We start from the raw sequence: 19,897 nt of genomic DNA on the forward strand, positions 1-19,897 counted from the left end.
ACATAAAAAATTTGGATCAAACTGTCATGAGCATTGATCAATGGAAGTCATCAAGCCTGAAAGTCCTTTCCCTTCAGTTGCTTCTTAAGAACACGCATGGGTTGCTGAGGACCAATGCTAATCTGGATCTTCAAATATCTAGATTAGAGTCCAGATTGCAGTGAAATAGCACTTAAAATTAATCAAATTCATCATTGGCAGGTACAAGTCAATTAGAAATAGATATGTCAGTAGATCAGTTTATTAGTCATGCTACTTTTCTCAACAGGACTGACTGACTGACTGAGTTTGGTTTTACGCCGCTTTTAGCAATATTCCAGCAACATCACGGCGGGGGACACCAGAAATGGGCTTCACACATTTTCTCAACAGGATTAGATAAGAGGTTACTAAGAGCAGATAACTATAAACCCACAAAACCCAGGAATCTAGTTCACACGGACTATGCCAAGTTGCCAACTATGTAACGATGCATTGAACTATCGATGGATTGCAATTGTTGAGTCTCTGATAGCAATTAATCGATAGCAGAAACGAAAAACTGTCGATGCATCGATAATATGTGTGACTATCGACAGATCAGTAATTGACTTCTGTTGATAAAGTTCAGCGGAAAAAAGGAAGGACCAGATTCGTTCACTTTGATTTAGAGTTATATATCCGCACCTGTTACCTCTTAAACAAACATGGCGGCAAACACAGCATATGACTCAGAGTTTGAAATTGTTTTATCTGTGCTTGATCTGTGCTTCAAGTTTCTTGTCAGTTATTAAAAGAGACTAAAACTACTTCACCTTGTTTCTATTTCAAATAAACTATACATTCATTTAGGAATCACTTTAAATGAGACAATTGAAGAAGAAAAAAACTGGTCACAATGGTATGTTGCAATAGACTATCGCTATAGTTGTTTCCCCCTCAATAGTCACCCCTAATGCCAACTGCTATGGGGTAGAGTGAAAGACAGAAACTTTTACTTTGGGTGAGTGAGGTGAGGTGAAATTGGGTTTAACGTCATGCTTGAGAATATTTCGCTCATATGACGACGTGCATGCGTGTGTATGTGTATGTGTGGCTGCTTGTACTAGCCCAGACTTAAGCTGGTTTTATAGTGCTAGCCCACCGAGATACCATGCCGCAGTGAAGCATGAATACCCCACTCAGACACATTATACTGACTCTGAGCCAACCAGTACTTGTTGTACCCATTAATGCCGAGAGCCAGGCAGGGACCAACAAGTACCATATTTTAACGTCTTTTGGTATGACGCGGTCGGGATCAAACCCGCGACCTTCCGCTCTCCGGGCGGACGCTCTAACCACTACACCACGGAGGCGGCCTTTTACTTTGGGACCACTGTAAAACTTAATAAATGTATGGAAACATTATAATTTCATACCTGAGATGGCTCGTTTGTAGACACCTTGACATATAGCAGCCATCCTGAAGAAGGCGAAGGCCATGTAGAACTCAAAGTTTGTGATTGGTTGAATGTTCATTCTCTCGCAGTACTCAGCAACAACTTCCTGGACTGTTGGAATACCGAGCTTAGACACATCCTGACCAAGAAATCCTGTTGTAAAACAATATATTCCTTAGTAAGTATACTTTATCCATATACATCCCATAATAATCCTGTTTACTTTAGTAAAGCAATTCTTGCCCATTGCATCCCCTAATACAACAGTATATTTTATCTTACCTCACACATAAATGTCGTTTTCTGATTGGCTGAGTGCTCTTCAACTATTTTCAATATACCCCATTTTGTATGTTTCCCGCTGGGAATGCCGAGCTCTGTCAATTCATTTTGTATTCTTGTTAGTAATTCTTCATCTCGAATAATTGAGTCACGAATGATGTGCGGAAATTATCAATGTTTTGCAAATGCAAATAGGTAGAAAGGATATAACTCTAAATTTGTTTTACTTGTCGTCTGCTGGATTCTATGTCATCTGAAAATCTAGTATTGGCTAATTGCCTAACTCTGGTACTTCTTCTTATGATCCGATGCCCATGCTGCAAACAGTTGAAAATTAACATCGAGGTGTTCAGTAAGATAAATTCGGGGCCCATGGGTTGATGTACCCTCAATGTTTGTTACCAGTGAACAACTTATAATGTCTTCATTCAACAGTTTCTGCTGTTGACATATTCACTCCCATCGCTTATTTCAAAGGCACTTCAAGTCACCACTCTTATCTGTACAGTTTGACATCTTGTCAAAAGTGGTTTTACAGATCTGGGTAAGAGCTCCTCCTGTTCCCCCATCCCAAATAATATTTATAAATGTACTAAAATTATTAACAAAACACTGATTACTAAATAAGGGACAAAATGGTAAAAGTCCAAAATTTATTTAGGGTTGGTTTAAGTTGGGGGGGAACTCTTTCCCAGATCTGATGACTTTTGATGCAAACAGCACTAATTCAAATAAGGGACAATGGTGAATGATTTTTATGCAGAAGCATGTACAATGTGAATGACCCCCCTAAAATTTATGCACAAAGAAGTGACCCCTTGCATATCATGTACAAAATCAATGACACCCCTCCCCTTCCCATAATTTTTTCAATGACAATAATTTTTAATCAATGACACCCTCCCTTCCCATAATTTTTAATCAATGACACCCCTCCCTTCCCATAATTTTTAATCAATGACACCCCTCCCTTCCCATATATTTTTTTAATCAATGACACCCTCCCTTCCCATAATTTTAATCAATGATGTCCCCTCCCCTTCCCATAATTTTTAAGCATAAATCTTAGATATTTTAATGTACATAATTGCCCACCCACCTACCTCCCCAGAACAAAATGGATGACCCCCTTAAAATCATAATCACACACACACACACACACAGAAACACCACCCCACCCCCACCAGCAATAATTTATGAACTGTCCCCAATAATAAAATAAACTTATTTATCTTAAAACTTTATTCAATAAAGGAAAACAATAAAAAAACACATGAAATGAAACATAATTCACATCTAATAAAACAGCTTTGTAAACATCATTGCCCCTACTGTAGTCTCAACTGCTTCACACATTATGCTGATCTAAAAAATACCGAATCTGATTCTTTCGATTTCTATTTTTTTCAAACAGGTGCCAAGATATTTTTTCTATATAATCTGGCTTGGTTATTACAGAATTTCTTTCTTACATGAGTCAAATCTGAGTACAAGGCTATTTGCTTGCAAATATCTTTCAAACTGGGCACACAGTGGTGGTCTGGTAGAAAAATCAAGATTGTGACATATATCACCAGGAACAAGCAATCGATCACATTTTCTCATAATTGACAATTGATGGGTCCATGTTTTCTTGTTGAACATATTAGGATAGCCCCATGTATTTCTAAGCAATCTTCCAGCTTTATGAAAAGTCATGTCTGTATATTTAGTGAAGGATCTCAGATAATCCAGTGATGAAACATCATGAGCTTTGATCTGCAATGGTAATTTGTGCAGTTTAGGGAAACAGATGACATGTTTTTATTTCATACTTATCTTGCCAGCCTGAATAGGACCAACCAATGCTGTTAGTAGCCTTTTATGATTGGACTGTACTGACTGATCAATTTGAGATTTCAACCGCTCCCAACAATACTGGGCACACAACAAAGCTTCCAGCAATATCACCAGGACGGGGACACCAGAAATGGGCTTAGCCCCATTCACATTGTGCTCCATGATAGCGGTCTGAATCGAACCCGGTCTGGATCAGATAATCCAGTGATCAATATCATGAGCTTTGAATGGTTGGGAAGTTAGGCTGACATGTGTCAACCAAGTTTGCCAGCCTGACCAAGCCTCTTATAAAATAAAATGGGTTGCTACAGACCAATCTAACCCTTAAATTCGCAGGTTGATTGTCCATGGTAACAATTGTATCTTCTGTATATTGTACAAAAACTGCTCCATGATGACTTTTGAAATTTTTGTGAGAACTCTATTTGCCCATAATGAATGCTTGCTGCAGTATATAAAATGATATTTGGGTCACTTGCAACAATACCTACCTGCAAATAATGGAAAGTCTTTAGGCAGATAGTATATAACACAGCTCTGCGTAAGGTCAGACAAGGGGTCACCAAGGGTAGATAACTCCCAATCTAGAACCCCAAGCACATCAGACTTGTATTGACTGAATATCAAGTTGTCCAACCTGCCAGATGGAAGAGGAGACATTAACAAGCAGTTGTCACAAAGGTGACATAATCCCCCGACGCAAGTTATCAAATCAAACTTAAAAAGTAATGAAAGTGAATGTCATATTTTAAGATGAAGTTAAATGTCAACAAAAACATGACCAGTCAACCTCTCTTGATATCTTGTTCTGTAGCTGTTCAAACACACAAATATTTTCAAGACTCACTTTGACCTTGACATGAATGTCATTGTGTATGAAATATGCCAAAAATAGTAATAAAGAAACTGCTTAACAAAAAACATTCAAGAGAAGTCTTGAAAGTCTATGAAGAAAATCCAGTGAACCGTTCTTGAGATATCTTGCTGACACTCTTAACATACTGAAATCTTCAAAGTGTCGGTCTGACATTGAAAACTACATGAAGGTCACCAAAATCGAGTGGGCCCTGCGCATTCCCCAGATGAAGCTTGGTGTCAAATATGAGCTGTTCTTGAGATATCTTGCTGACAAGGGTAAAATGTTAAAGTCCCCTTGTGACCTTGACATGAAGGTCAAGGTCACCAAACCTTTCACATACTGTGATGAACCTAGGTACCATCTATGAAAAGAATCTAGTCTACGGTTCTTAAGATATTCCAATTCGTACGACTGTACGCACATACTATATCCCCCGCCGTGCATTCAAGCAGAACATTGTGGAAGGAGACATCAACATCAGAAGAGAGACATACAGTAGAACATGGTTATAGCGAACACGGATATAGCGTACAAACGGATATAGCGAACAAATTTAAAAGTCCCGTCAACAGTCCTTTATAATATCATTGAAATTATACGTGAATAACGAACTCGTGAGTAGCGAATTAACGGCTATAGCGAACTGATTTACTACCCCCAAGACCCAATTAACGACGTGATTAGCGAACTCACTCAGTGTCAGCTCAGCCACTTAACGGTACAGTTTACATCAATCTTGTTTTCGGTGAATCAACATTGTTTGATGGTCATTAATAAATTAACAAAACAAACATATCGTGTTTAACGAAAGTTTTCGTTGACGAGGACGGTATCCATTGCCGTAGTATGATTGGCTGCCTTAGGTGCCTTGGCGAAAAAACGTCATTAGAAACCAATCTTTGTCCAATAAAATCACTTTTTACAACTGTGAAAATACTCTCGGCAAGGGTACAGTGATATTGTTGATGTTCCAGAGCTGTCGAACGATACCAGACACCACACGATTCGTTGTTGTGTCATGTTTATGCCTGATTACATAAAAATGAAAATATAAAAGAAAAAGGCACGGGCATGTTATGACATGTCACAAATGGAAAAAAAATCGCTACAGTTTTTGCTTCTTTCGTGGTTTATCTGGACATTATAAATGTAAGCTTGCATTTTCATTAAAAAATAAATGTATTTAAGTTGTAGTTGTATTATTTCAATTTTATTATAAAAATAAACTTCATATTTATCAACATGATATAGGTAATGTCTGAGAATGTCTACATCTCTACAATCCAAGATGGCGGTCAAATGTGAATAACGAACAACGGATATAGCGAACTAAATTTCTTGGTCCCTTGGAGTTCGTTATATCCGTGTTCTACTGTAAATGGGAACAGTACATCATGGAAGGAGACAATACCGTTAAAATGAGTAGCTTTAAGATTCATAACTGTGGTGTTTCGTTTCGTGAAAATAGGCCACCAAAGTGTATGTATATGATGCATATGATTTATAATATACTACTCAAAACAAGTTAAGGGTCATGTGATGTCATCATGTAATGTTATTGATGAGGCTGGTTGCATTATGCATGAATAAAACAGATAACCGTGGTGCCAATAGTCATCATGTGGTAGGGTGTTAAAAAAAAAATGAACAAATTGAAACATCGAGTAATTCACAGAAGCACCACCACTGTGCTTGTGGAAGATGCTGTTTCATCATGAACAACATTTGCACGTGTTCTTCGTGGGATTAGTGCTGTGCATGCTTATTTTCCCTTAAAAACTTGTAATTGTCGCATTGTTATTGTCACTTGAAATTCAACAATAGCAAGACGTCAACTGAGCATGAGAGACAAAGGAAGAGCTCTTGCTTGATTTCAAGATGGCGAACCTCAAAGCAGTGTGGCTCAGAGAATAAATGTGAGTCAGAGTGTCATTGGAAGGTTACGACACCAGTTTCGTGTCACTGGAATGTGATGTGTTACATCGTCATTGGCAGGCCTCCATCAACAACTCCTGAGAAGACCGATACCTGACAAATATGGCCCTCCCACAATGCACAGAGTAACTGCCAGACAGTTTCGCGGGACCAACTGAGAACTGCCACAGAGTACCCTGGTATCTGATCAGATTGTCAGGAACCGACTGCCGAGTTCCGTGACCAATCTGAGAACTGCGGCAAGTACCAGCATCTGATCAGACTGTCAGGAACCTTCAGAGACACATGATGGCAAGACATGACTGGTGCAAGACATGACATGTGTAGACGCCATGTTCGCTGGCAACGGCTCAGTGGGCATCAGTTCTTTTCTCCGACGAGTCTAGGTTTACTCTACAGTTTAATGATGGTAGAACTGGTGTGTATCGGCGTCCTGGAGGGAGGTTTGCTGACGTTAACGTCAACCAACGTTTGCCATATGGAGGCGGGGTTGTCATGGTTTGGGGTGCGTTTTCCTTTCATCAAAGGACACCTCTCTATGTCATTAATGGTAACCTCAGCGGTTATTGCTATATACGGGAGATTATTAGACCCCTTGTTTTGCCATGTTTACAACATATTGGTGTCGGATCCATATTCCAAGATGACAATGCCCGACCACACCGTGCCCATGTTGTGACGGACTTCCTTAAACAGAACAAGGTTCAGCACATGGAATGCATATTCAGCAGATTTAGCCCCTATGCAGGGGTGGAAATAACCCATTGCCCGACGTCCGAGTTCAGTGTTTTTTTCTGTTGGGCAAGCAAATTTGTATACCACACTGTACCGGTGTCCAGTTGACTTTCCAACGTTAATTATGTTGTTTATTTAAAAAGTCAACAAGAAAAAGGCCAGTAGAGTGGAAAAATTATCAGGGCAAGTGATTTGACATCTGCCACTGTACCGGAGTACACTAGCAATTTTAAAGTTATTTCCACCCCTGCTATGGACATGCTTGGGACGAGTTAGGACGTTGGCTTCATAACAACCACGCCCCTCCAAACAACCGTGCAGAACTGGCCCAGTATCTCATTGCAGAATGGCAGACAATACCCCAAGCCTTCTTCCAACGTCTGGTGAACAGTATGAGACAGAGGTGTACTGCTTGTCTTACTGCTCGAGGTGGTTACATCTGTTATTAGTCCAATGTTGGCGTTTGAATTTTCACTTCTGACAGTAGGTCACTTTGACCTTATTGACTAGCAATCACTGACATTCCTGCTGTTTTTGTCTCCCTTTATGGTTATCATGAAATGTTGGCTCGAGTTGTTAAATGATCGCTACATTTCACTGTTATTTATATTTGTAGTTATGGCCATTAAAAGTTTTGACCCTTAACTTGTTTTGAGTAGTATATTACCTAGATGTTGTTTCTATAACAGTTTTTACATGTCTGACATTATGTCAGTTTTCATAAGGTTTGTTGATGCGTCAAAATGTGCACCCGCATCGGTTTTTCATTCCCGCCCAGTGCAGCGTCGTGATTCAAATTAGTTTACAGTATGTTTGAGCTCTGTTCAGAGTAAGTTAGTATTATAAATGGTATTTTATATTTATTTATAGTGCTAGCATATTCTTGTGTAGTGTAAACAGAGATATTTTTACCAAGATATTTTAATATTGTCAGAAATGAGTACACATAGCCTTCATGTCCAATTTGTCAATTTGAAGCGCACGTAAAATCTCAAGGTATCAGCCACGCTAGCGCTTCACTGTAGTTATATTGTCGTTACACTGTTCAATTCTGCATTATCAAAATGCTTCTAGATTGTGTTCTGACTGGAACTTTTTGTTTGTTTCAGTCTTTTACATATTATCACGGACAGGAATAACGTTTATGTCATCGTAAACTGCTTTCGTCTGTACAATAACTGTACAAAAACAACCCCTCTATATGAGTGAGTTAGTGATGATGGTTTTACGCCGCTTTTAGCAATATTCCAGCAATATCACAGCGGGGGACACCAGAAATGAGCTTCACACAGTGTGCCCATGTGGGGAATCGAACCCGGGTCTTCAGCTTGACGAGCGAACGCTTTAACCACTAGACTACCCCAACGTTCCCCTCTATATGAGGATGAGAACCAGCCCAGTCTAACTCAAGTATGGTGTAGAAATCTTTGTGTTTCTGAACAATAAGGTGTAATACCCATAATGTATATTGCTTTGAATTTATTCAAAATAAAATGGCCGATAATAATGTTCATATTAATTGTCGCTATTAGGACAAAGGACAGACTATTTACTACCTAATCATTTAAATGACAATACAACACTAAGCAAGAAAATCTTTGCAAAAATCTTGCTGTTCGATTGACACAAAGAAATATTACATTAAAATTTTCATGACTCCCAAATAATGAAAATGACTCCCAAAAATAAATACTGTGAGTCACCATGACTCCCATTTTTCAAAGTCTGTGTCAAACCCTGGACAGTTTAGGCCATCTTGGACAGAAGTAGAACAGAGCTTAATGTTCCGTTCAGGAGCCTTGATTTTTCAAACGATCTTAGCTAACATTAATCCTAAGAATATAAGATCAAAATTAAGATCCATTTTCAAAGCTGTTGTAAACCTGTTGCAGACTGTACAAAGCTACGATACCTAGCGTAACTATGACTGAAAACTGAAAACATCGTGGAAATTGAAAAAACAGGTTGTTTCCCAATGGCATCATTTGGATTTCCCGCCGTGGACAATACTGTATCAATGTAATACTGAATTCATGATCACAATGTCAGGTGACATCCATGTGCGTGACTTTCCGCACGATCTTACATGCATCCTACATATACAGTGGAATCTGTCTATTACAGACTGGCCTAGGACTGACTCATTTGTCCAGATTATAAAGCAGTCCGGATTAGTCAAAAATGGATGATGTTTCTCACTTACTTTGGAATAGACTTGGATAGAAAATATATTTTACACAATTGCCTCCATCGTTATGGGGTTTGAGATCACAAATGAACACTATTTTTTATGTGAAATCTTTGATGCCATCTTTGTATGCTTGAAAGGACAATTTGGATTACATAGTTAAACAGGGGAAATTGTCAGATTTTCAGTGTGAAGTATATGAAATAATATCTCTTGCAAGGTATGCAGATGAAGATAAAATAAACATACAACAGATGTTGACATCAATCTTATGGTATCTGAGCCCTGCAACGGTTTCTAAAATATGCTACAACCCTCTAAAATTTCCTTACAATAACTTTACAATAATTTTAGGGCAAAGATTGCTTTGAAAATCTAGTCCAAGATTATAGCACTTTTTTCGTAGTCCACATTAAAGCAGATCTTATAGTGCCAGCCAGGTAATACACCATGCCACAGTATAACAGCCCCACTCAGACACAATAAACTGACTTTGAGCTGACCAGACCTTGTTTAATCCCCCACCAATCACCAGGCAGGGTAACAGCAAGTACTGTCTTTCTACATATACTGTGAGAAACAAATAAAGGATCACAGGAAAATTCAAGCGTTCCTTTATTATTTTCCAGTTTTCATCACCACAGCGCTATTCAAAGCTGGTGATGAAAGCTGGAAAATATACAGTGAAACCTGTCTAAACTGGCACCCCACGGGACCGGAAAAAAATGCTGGTTTAGACAGGGTGCTGGATTAGATAGTGACGATCATTTACCAACATGGCTGCCATTTACACGCTTCAGTTTCTCAATCTAGCATGCCGAAAGGAGTGTATTGGATTAAGGGACCATGATTGGACTGCTCATACCCATGCCGGCTTAGAGGGTTTGATTCATCGCACAATCTAGCTTCCTGATTATCTAGCGTGCCAAGAGGATTAATTAGTGTATTGGATTAAGGGTGCTTGGTTGGACTGCTCATACCCATGCTGGTTTAGACAGTGTTAATTACAGTTAAAATTGCTTGGTGGGACCGAAAAGTTGTGCCGGAATACGGAATAGACAGGTGCTGGATTAGACAATGTCTTAATGATCATAATATCATTGTAAAATGGCGGGACCAAAAGTTTATGCCGGTTTTGACAGTGTGCCAGATTAGACAGGTGCCGGTGTTGGCAGGTTTCACTGTAAAAGGAACGCTTGAATTTTCCTGTGATCATTTATTTGTTTCTCTCAGTATATTATGGCATGACACAGCAGGGAATGGAAGCACCGACCTTCCCTTCTCTGGGTATTTGAAGAACCCTGGAGTTATATGTGTTTTCGTTCCCTACCTGAAATCCCCGTGTACAACAGTCACTCTCTCGTCCTTGGGAAAGTTCTGTGGAATCCATTCCATCAGTTTTGTCATTGATGGTATCTCTCTCGTCTGGCTTGCCTCGTACTGCTTGGCCCATCTCTTGAAGTTCCGTTCCATATAGTTACCTTGAAAGCAAATCTGAACATCAGAAACCATTGAAATATTCCTGAGTCAGGCATTAAGCAACAAACAAACCCAGTGAAGATCTGGGTTAGACTCGGTCTTCAGCAACCCTCGCCTAGCGGGAATAAGAGGGATCTGGTGATCAGTCTCGCTGACTTGGCTGATGCATGCCATCATATCCCATTGTGTACCATGATGCTCATGATTTCAATCACTGGATTGTATTGTCTATTTACAAACTGCTGTCTCACACCTCGAAAACTGCTGCTGGTGGCAGTGAGGAAAGACAAAGTCATTTTCTCTAGTTCGTTCACACAAAGTGATACAATGTTGTTTTCTTACCAATCGAATATGAAGTTTGATGAAAGTGTAACCTGTAGATAAGCCGACCCCCTTCCTACACAATGGTTTTTGGGGTCCTCAAAATTTGACTTATCTACAGTTATATACGGTAATTACTGGTGTTGGTAGACTACACACAGCAGACAATCAGCATTAACTATTTCATCAGTCACAGCGAATATGACAGCAGACAGGCATACTAGGAAAATTATGACTCACATCTAAAAACCAATTCTCTCTCCCCACCAAAAACCCCCCAGCCCCCCCAAAAAACCCAAACAAACAAACAAAAAACAATAAATTTAAAAAAACCCCAAAACCTAAACAAACCAAAAAACACCCACAAAAACAAAACCACACCAAAACCCAAACAAAACGTCAAGTCGTCATGACTTCCAGTTTTACAAGTCTATGTAAAAGTTCTAAACAACCAGTAGTAGATTAGCTCTTCATGATACCTTGTTTCCCATAGTTTTCCAACCCAGCTTTGCTGATATCCACGGAGTGGATTTTGCAGAGAACATCAATCATGGCTGAGTAGATGTCCTTCTTCTCTGCAAAGTTCATCCCTGTCAGGTAGAAGTCCTCAAATATTCTCCCTGGTACGTAGTCCATGAGGTAGAACTGGGTCCCAATGACACTGAAATGATTATTTGATCATCATTCTAGCATTTGGTGAGTAAATAATGATTGTTTGGCATGATAACAGAGTACATTCCACATTGAAACATCACTCTATGCAAGGAAGAAGTTGTTATCCATAATGTCCTATGCTTCAGACACCAGTGTGGACTGCTTCAATTCACAGCGGTCTGTAAATAATCGAGTCAGGACCAGACAGTCCAGTGATCAACATCATGAGCATCAATCTGCTACAATTCACTTGCATATTCCACAACTTGAAGAGTATCAATTCATGAACTAAGTGTAAGAATCAACCTTGAAACATCGCTCTATGCAATAAACTTTTTATAGACACTGAAACAGACACCAACTACTATTTGACCAACTACTATTGTCATTTTTAAACTACATCCCCAACATAAATAATGTAAGTCTTAAAAAATGTAAATAATTCATAAAAAGAGCAAAAATCATACAGAACTTACATTAACAAAGGAATTATTGGGAAATTATTATAATAGTCAAATTTCTGTCATGAGTGAACAACTTGTGAACATTACTGATAGAAAGAAGAGTGAGTGAGCGAGTGAGTTAAGTTTTACACCGCACTCAGCAATATTCCAGCTATATGGCAGCGGTCTGTAAATAATCGAGGTAGGACTAGACAATCCAGTGATCAACATCATGAGCATCGATCTACGCAATTGGGAACCGATGGATAGAAAGAAAAGGTAAGAGAAACTGTTTTGCGTTCGTCTGCATGTGTTCAATGGTGCCACTGAATAGGACTGGGATAGGTAATAGGTTTGGTGGGTGTTGAGTAGGACCTGTTTAGTGTTACCAACAGGACTACCCAGACACTTCCTTAATTGGGCTGCTACAATTGACTTGCATATTTAGTTGATCGTGGGGCGGTGGGGTAGCCTAGTGGTTAAAGCGTTGGCTCGTCACGCTGAAGACCCGGGTTCGAATCCCCACATGGGTACAATGTGTGAAGCCCATTTCTGGTGTCCCCCGCTGTGATGTTGCTGGAATATTGCTAAAAGCGGTGTAAAACCAAACTCAGTCAGTCAGTCAGTTGATCGAATCGTATAAATGTTCAGGCATTGAGTTTATTATTCATGGTACTAAAATCGTTCATAAATATGAATTTTTAAAAAAAAGGAATGTTTTTAATTTTAACTTATGTTATTTACCACAGCGAGATGCAGAATGGATTATATCCAAGCCAAGCCATAGTCAACTTTAGAGTATTGGTGATCAGGGGCTCCTTTCACAAAGCAACCTTTATTAAGGTTAATCTTAACTCCTATTCTTTAACATTGCACAAGGTTACCTTAGTGACTTACCATCACCTCAGTGCTTTGTGAAAGGAGCCCCTGATCATTTACACTGACAGTAAACTAAGCTTACAGCTAACTCATAGGAACATAGCAACTGCTGTTTGAGTGAGTGAGTGAGTGAGTTTAGTTTTAGTGAGTTTTGTGGCAAATGCAAGCAGTATCACAGGGGACACCAGAAATAGGCTTCACACATTGTACCTATTATGGGAATTGAACCCAGGTCTTCGGGCATTGACGAGCTGACACTTGCTTTACCGACTAGGCTACCCCACAACCCCACTGCTATTCTAGGTTATAGTTAAAAGGTACATCAACAGGCTGTTGATTATGAATCACCTTTCATCATTACAGAAAGCCAGCATCTTAGGGACAGGGACGCCATTTTCCCCGACAGCCTTCATCACCTGATACTCTCGGTCCACTGCATGGGCGGATGGTAGCAGCTTGCCAGGCTGGATGAAACACATTAGACATGACAACGTTTGTTCGTTTTTCAATGCCGATGGTCTATAAATTATATTTGGACCAGACTATCCTACGATTGACATAACAAGCACTAATCTATGCCAGCAGGATACAATGACATGCATCATCCAAGTCATTGAGACTGACCTTCAGATCAGGTTAGTCGCCTCTTACAACAAGCATGGGTTGCTGAGGACCAGCTTAACCCGGAACTTCGAGAGGACACATGATGATGAGTGGCTGGAGCCAATTTGACAAGACATATGACAAGATGAGGTGAGTTGAAATTGCGTTTAACGTTGTGCTTGAGAATATTTCACTCATATGACGACGTGCATGCTTGTGTATGTGTATGTGCGGCTGCTTGTACTAGCCCAGACTGAAGCTGGTTTTATAGTGCTAGCCCACTGAGATACCATGCTGTGGTTGGGGACCAGTCTTCGTGGCAAATGTTGTTTCCAGGGCGGATGCTCTAACCTTTTACACCACGGGACGCGGTGGGACATATGACAATAAGTTTTGTTGAAGTTATTGCAATTAACCCATTGTCATGTCACCAGTTATCCTCAGATTGATTTTGTCAGGCCTGATTTGTGCATTAGAAAACACGGTGGTCTTCATACAGACTTTTCAAGAAATGTGTGGCTTAATAAAACAGGAAAGTCATTATGCTATCATCATTTGTATCAGATAGTTCTTGTAACTCACTGGCTTTTTCCTCAGGACCATATTTCTGCCTCCATAGTTGAGGAAGTAGGTTGGGTTGGACTGGCCATGCTTGAAGGCCCTCAGTATCGGGGGTCCTGAAACCAGTGGCGCTATAGTGAAACCTATCTGAATAGATGAGATGAACTTACCTTGAGATGTCAGATTGAGGTGAGGCTGTAGGTAGGACACCAGACTGTCTACAGGCAGGGCTAGATGAGATCAGCTTACCTTGAGATGTCAGATTGAGGTGAGACTGTAGGTAGGACACCAGACTGTGTACAGGCAGGGCTAAATGAGATGAGCTTACCTGGAGATGTCAGATGTCAGGTAGGACACCAGGCTGTCTACAGGCAGGGGCTAGATGAGATCAGCTTACCTGGAGATTGAGGTGAGACTGTAGGTAGGACACCAGACTGTCTACAGGCAGGGCTAGATGAGATAAGCTTACCTGAGATGTCAGATTGAGGTGTGACTGTAGGTAGGACACCAGACTGTCTACAGGCAGGGCTAGATGAGATCAGCTTACCTTGAGATGTCAGATTGAGGTGAGACTGTAGGTAGGACACCAGACTGTCTACAGGCAGGGCTAGATGAGATCAGCTTACCTTGAGATGTCAGATTGAGGTGAGACTGTAGGTAGGACACCAGACTGTCTACAGGCAGGGCTAGATGAGATGAGCTTACCTTGAGATGTCAGATTGAGGTGAGACTGTAGGTAGGACACCAGACTGTCTACAGGCAGGGCTAGATGAGATCAGCTTACCTTGAGATGTCAGATTGAGGTGAGACTGTAGGTAGGACACCAGACTGTCTACAGGCAGGGCTAGATGAGATAAGCTTACCTTGAGATGTCAGATTGAGGTGAGACTGTAGGTAGGACACCAGACTGTCTACAGGCAGGGCTAGATGAGATCAGCTTACCTTGAGATGTCAGATTGAGGAGGTGAGACTGTAGGTAGGACACCAGACTGCTGTCTACAGGCAGGGCTAGATGAGATCAGCTTACCTTGAGATGTCAGATTGAGGTGAGACTGTAGGTAGGACACCAGACTGTCTACAGGCAGGGGCTAGATGATCAGCTTACCTGGAGATGTCAGATTGAGGTGAGACTGTAGGTAGGACACCAGACTGTCTACAGGCAGGGCTAGATGAGATGAGCTTACCTGGAGATGTCAGATTGAGGTGAGACTGTAGGTAGGACACCAGACTGTCTACAGGCAGGGCTAGATGAGATCAGCTTACCTTGAGATGTCAGATTGAGGTGAGACTGTAGGTAGGACATCCAGACTGTCTACAGGCAGGGCTAGATGAGATAGAGATGATGAGATGTAGGACAGATTGAGATCAGCTTACCTTGAGATGTCAGATTGAGGTGAGACTGTAGGTAGGACTCCAGACTGTCTACAGGCAGGGCTAGATGAGGCGGCACAGACGCAGTTCCGGCTACATATCCTCGAAGACTTAGACCCAGCTCAGACTCCAGTGCAAGAACTGCCTGGTCAGGATCTTCTACCTATTACCATGGTAACCCTTGATTACTTTATCATATTTATGAAGAGACTCACAAAACATTGCAGTGTAGATTTCTGACGAATGGTCTGAATTCAAAATTAGCCAGCCCGATGGACTGGTAAATATTTCAGATAACATCTTCCAATCATCTGAGTAAATTCACCATATCTTCAAATCTATTTTTCAAATTGAGTGTTACATTTAAACTTGACAATTACTGTTTGAACACTGAAGTATCATTGAACCAGCTCAGAGCACTGTGGTGACATATATTATCACTAAAGCAGCGACACCTATCGATGCATGGAGTTAGGCAAACTCAGAGTCGGATTTCTTTGAAAATGACTGTTGTGAATAGACTATTCATTAAATTATTCATTATAACTAAAAGTTGGGGTGTTTTCTTTGGATTGTCTGGTCTGGTTAAATCCACTTTGGCTGGCTGGGTTTTGGGCTTATTTTACACACTGAACATTGTTACAACTCATTATTAATATTCCAATACCAAAGATGCTTATCATACCAATGATCCCTAATACTAAGGACCCTTATCATACCAATATTGCCTTATCATGCCAGTGATACCTAATACCAGTGATCCTTATCATACCAATATTGCCTTATCATACCAGTGATACCTAAAACCAAGGATCCTTATCATACCGATATTGCCTTATATCAGTACCTAATACAGTGATCCTTATTATACCAATATGCCTTATCATATCATGATCCCTAATACCAAGGACACAATGATTCTTATCATGCCAGTGGATAATACCAGTGATCCTTATCATACCAAATGCCATACCAGTGATCTAATACATGTTCATATCAATATTGCCTTACATAATGATACCTTATCCATGACTGCCTCATGAATCTACTATGGACAACATATATATGTTTTACTTGTGATCCTGTGTAGAGACAAGCTTATTCTACCTTGATTGTGCGGATGCCCAGTTCTTTGGCTTGCTTCAGGTTGGTGCCGATGTCATCTAAGAAAATGGCCTGTGCTGGGGCTACCTTGAGTCTCTCCAGGCAGGTGTGGTAGATGCGGGGGTCCGGCTTCCTTACTCCCTCAACACAGGACTCAACTATCTGGAATTGTACAAGTCATCATGAGGACACCTGGCCAAACATAGACCCACCTCATCAGAGACTCACCCTATCAAACAGAGATTCACCACAATACTCACCTCTAGAAGTAATAGAACAGACACACAATGCCATATTGTCTCCACAGAAGAAACATATTCTTGTTACATGAAACACTTGCCACATCAATCAGACAGCTCATTAAAAAGACCCCTAACCTCAAACAGATTAGACCCTTCAAACAGCTCACATTCACCCAATCAAACAGCCATTTCAAACAGACTCATCACATCAACCAGAGACTCACCACATCAACCAGAGACTCACCACATCAAACATACACTCACCTCATCAATCACAGGCTCACCACATCAACCTCAGACTCACCACATCAAACACAGACTCACGACATCAAACATAGACTCACCACATCAGAGACTCACCACATCAATCACCGACTCACCACATCAAACACAGACTCACCAAATCAATCACAGACTCGCCACATCAATCACAGACTCACCAGACTCACCACATCAACCACACTCACATCAACATCAAACATCACTCACCACATCAGACACCACTACAGACTCACCAAGTCACCACATCAACCAGAGACTCACCATCATCAGACTCACCACAGAGAGACTCACCACATCAATCACAGACATACAACATCACTCACAGACATCAGAGACTCACCACAGACTACATCAATCACATAGACTCACCACATCAATCACAGACTCACCACATCAATCACAGACTCACCACATTGAGTAGAGACTCACAACATCAATCACAGACTCACAACATCAAGGACACAGACTCACCACATCAACCACAGACTCACCACATCAATCACAGACTCACCACATCAATCACAGACTCACCACATCAAACACAGACTCACCACATTGACTAGAGACTCACAACATCAAGGACAGACTCACAACATCAAGGACAGACCCACCACATCAATCACAGACTCACCACATCAATCACAGACTCACCACTCACACCACATCAATCACAGACTCACCACATCAATCACAGACTCACCACATTGACTAGAGACTCACCACATCAAGGACAGACTCACCACATCAATCACAGACTCACCACATCAATCATAGACTCACCACATCAATCACAGACTCACCACATCAATCACAGACTCGCCACATCAATCACAGACTCACCACATCAATCACAGACTCACCACATTGACTAGAGACTCACCACATCAATCACAGACTCACCACATCAAACACAGACTCACCACATCAACCACAGACTCACCACATCAATCACAGACTCACCACATCAATCACAGACTCACCACATCAATCACAGACTCACCACATTGACTACAGACTCACCACATCAAACAGAGACTCACCACATCAAACTCACCACAGATCCCACCACATCAAACAGAGACTCACCACATAAAAGAGAGACGAGTGACCACATCAACCACAGACTCACCACATCAACCTCAGACTCACCACATCAATCACAGCCTTGCCACATCAAACATAGACTCACCACATTGACAAGAGACTCACAACATCAACCACAGACTCACCAAATCAATCACAGACTCACCACATCAACCACAAATTCACCACATCAATCACAGACTCACCACATCAATCGCAGAATCACCACTTCAATCACAGACTCACCACATCAAACATAGACTCACCACATCAATCACAGACTCACCAGATCAACCACAGACTCACCACATTGACAAGAGACTCACCACATCAATAATAGACTCACCACATCAAAAACAGTTTCACCACATCAAATATAGACTCACCATATAAAGCACAGACTCACCACATCAACCAGAGACTCGCCACATCAAACAGAGACTCACCACATAAAACACCACATCAACCATAGACTCACCACATCAACCACAGAGATTCACCACAATACTCACCTCTAGAAGTAATAGAACAGACACACAATGCCATATTGTCTCCACAGAAGAAACATATTCTTGTTACATGAAACACTTGCCACATCAATCAGACAGCTCATTAAAAAGACCCCTAACCTCAAACAGATTAGACCCTTCAAACAGCTCACATTCTCCCAATCAAACAGCCATTTCAAACAGACTCTCACCACATCAACCAGAGACTCACCACATCAAATATCACTTACCATTTATCCATCAACATTCTGAAGCTGGTTTGGTATATTTGTTTGTGGATTACACTGCACTCATCAATATTAAGGCTATTTGACAGCAGAATGTAAATAATCAAATCTCGACCAGCCAATCCAATGATACATATTGGGTGCAACGATCAAGGCAAAATGGTATGATGCCCGGTAAAGAACAAAGTCAATGAGCCTGATCACACAATGATTGGTCAGCTCTCCTGATCAGCATTGATCTTCCATTCAAATAATTCTAAATACATAAATGTGGAAAACCATTTCCATCTTCCAGGTTTGTAAGGCAACTGCACAGTATATAAATATCACACAAAAAAAGTTGCTTGCAGCATCTCAGACTTTTACCACTTTGTTGAAACCCGGGAGAACAGGTATAATGTTGATAAATCTAGAGACATAATCAGGTCAAACTACAACTCACACCCATATTTACAAGTTTCTGACACGCCCAAGGGACACAACTCTGCAGTTGCAGATTATTGTGCCACCTATGAGCTGTATCATTTCAGACCTTCCTGGCTGATCATTCCTGTTGACTGACAATAATTAATTTGAAGATCAACACAGAAAACTAAAGCTGTTGTGAACTTGTTGTCATATTGCATAATAGTACTTGTTGAAATATCAACACTGAAACTTGTGTACATAACTGAATACTAAGAATATTTCACACTTGCATTTCTCATTCTTCTTTCCATCCCTATGCAGAAATTTGGACCAATTTCCACCTTCCAAAATACACCTCAACCAAACACATTCTAGCTGTTGCCATGGTGACCACTGGTTTCCACATGGGGATCGAAAGAAGGAGAAATGCACAAAGACACAAAGGACAGTTTTGAAAGTTTTTGATAACAAC

The 19,897-nt window shown here is 40.7% G+C and overlaps 1 protein-coding gene across 1 annotated transcript in view; it reads right to left on the minus strand.

Moving 5' to 3' along the window:
* Positions 1 to 17,970, minus strand: part of LOC124291504 (acyl-CoA dehydrogenase family member 10-like) — a 30,832-nt gene extending 12,862 nt beyond the window's left edge. Inside the window, exons 1-10 of the mRNA XM_046728488.1 lie at positions 17,959 to 17,970; positions 17,221 to 17,235; positions 16,678 to 16,836; positions 15,574 to 15,733; positions 14,221 to 14,315; positions 13,384 to 13,499; positions 11,539 to 11,720; positions 10,590 to 10,740; positions 4,034 to 4,179; positions 1,401 to 1,574 (exon numbers count right to left, since the gene is read on the minus strand). Coding sequence (XP_046584444.1) covers positions 1,401 to 1,574; positions 4,034 to 4,179; positions 10,590 to 10,740; positions 11,539 to 11,720; positions 13,384 to 13,499; positions 14,221 to 14,315; positions 15,574 to 15,733; positions 16,678 to 16,836; positions 17,221 to 17,235; positions 17,959 to 17,970 — 1,210 coding nt within the window. The remainder of the gene's footprint in view (positions 1 to 1,400; positions 1,575 to 4,033; positions 4,180 to 10,589; positions 10,741 to 11,538; positions 11,721 to 13,383; positions 13,500 to 14,220; positions 14,316 to 15,573; positions 15,734 to 16,677; positions 16,837 to 17,220; positions 17,236 to 17,958) is intronic.
* Between the last annotated feature and the right edge of the window lie 1,927 nt (positions 17,971 to 19,897).

This window comes from Haliotis rubra, unplaced genomic scaffold, assembly GCF_003918875.1.
Source record: "Haliotis rubra isolate DU_JTF1 unplaced genomic scaffold, ASM391887v1 Scf493, whole genome shotgun sequence".
NCBI classification, from domain to species: domain Eukaryota; kingdom Metazoa; phylum Mollusca; class Gastropoda; order Lepetellida; family Haliotidae; genus Haliotis; species Haliotis rubra.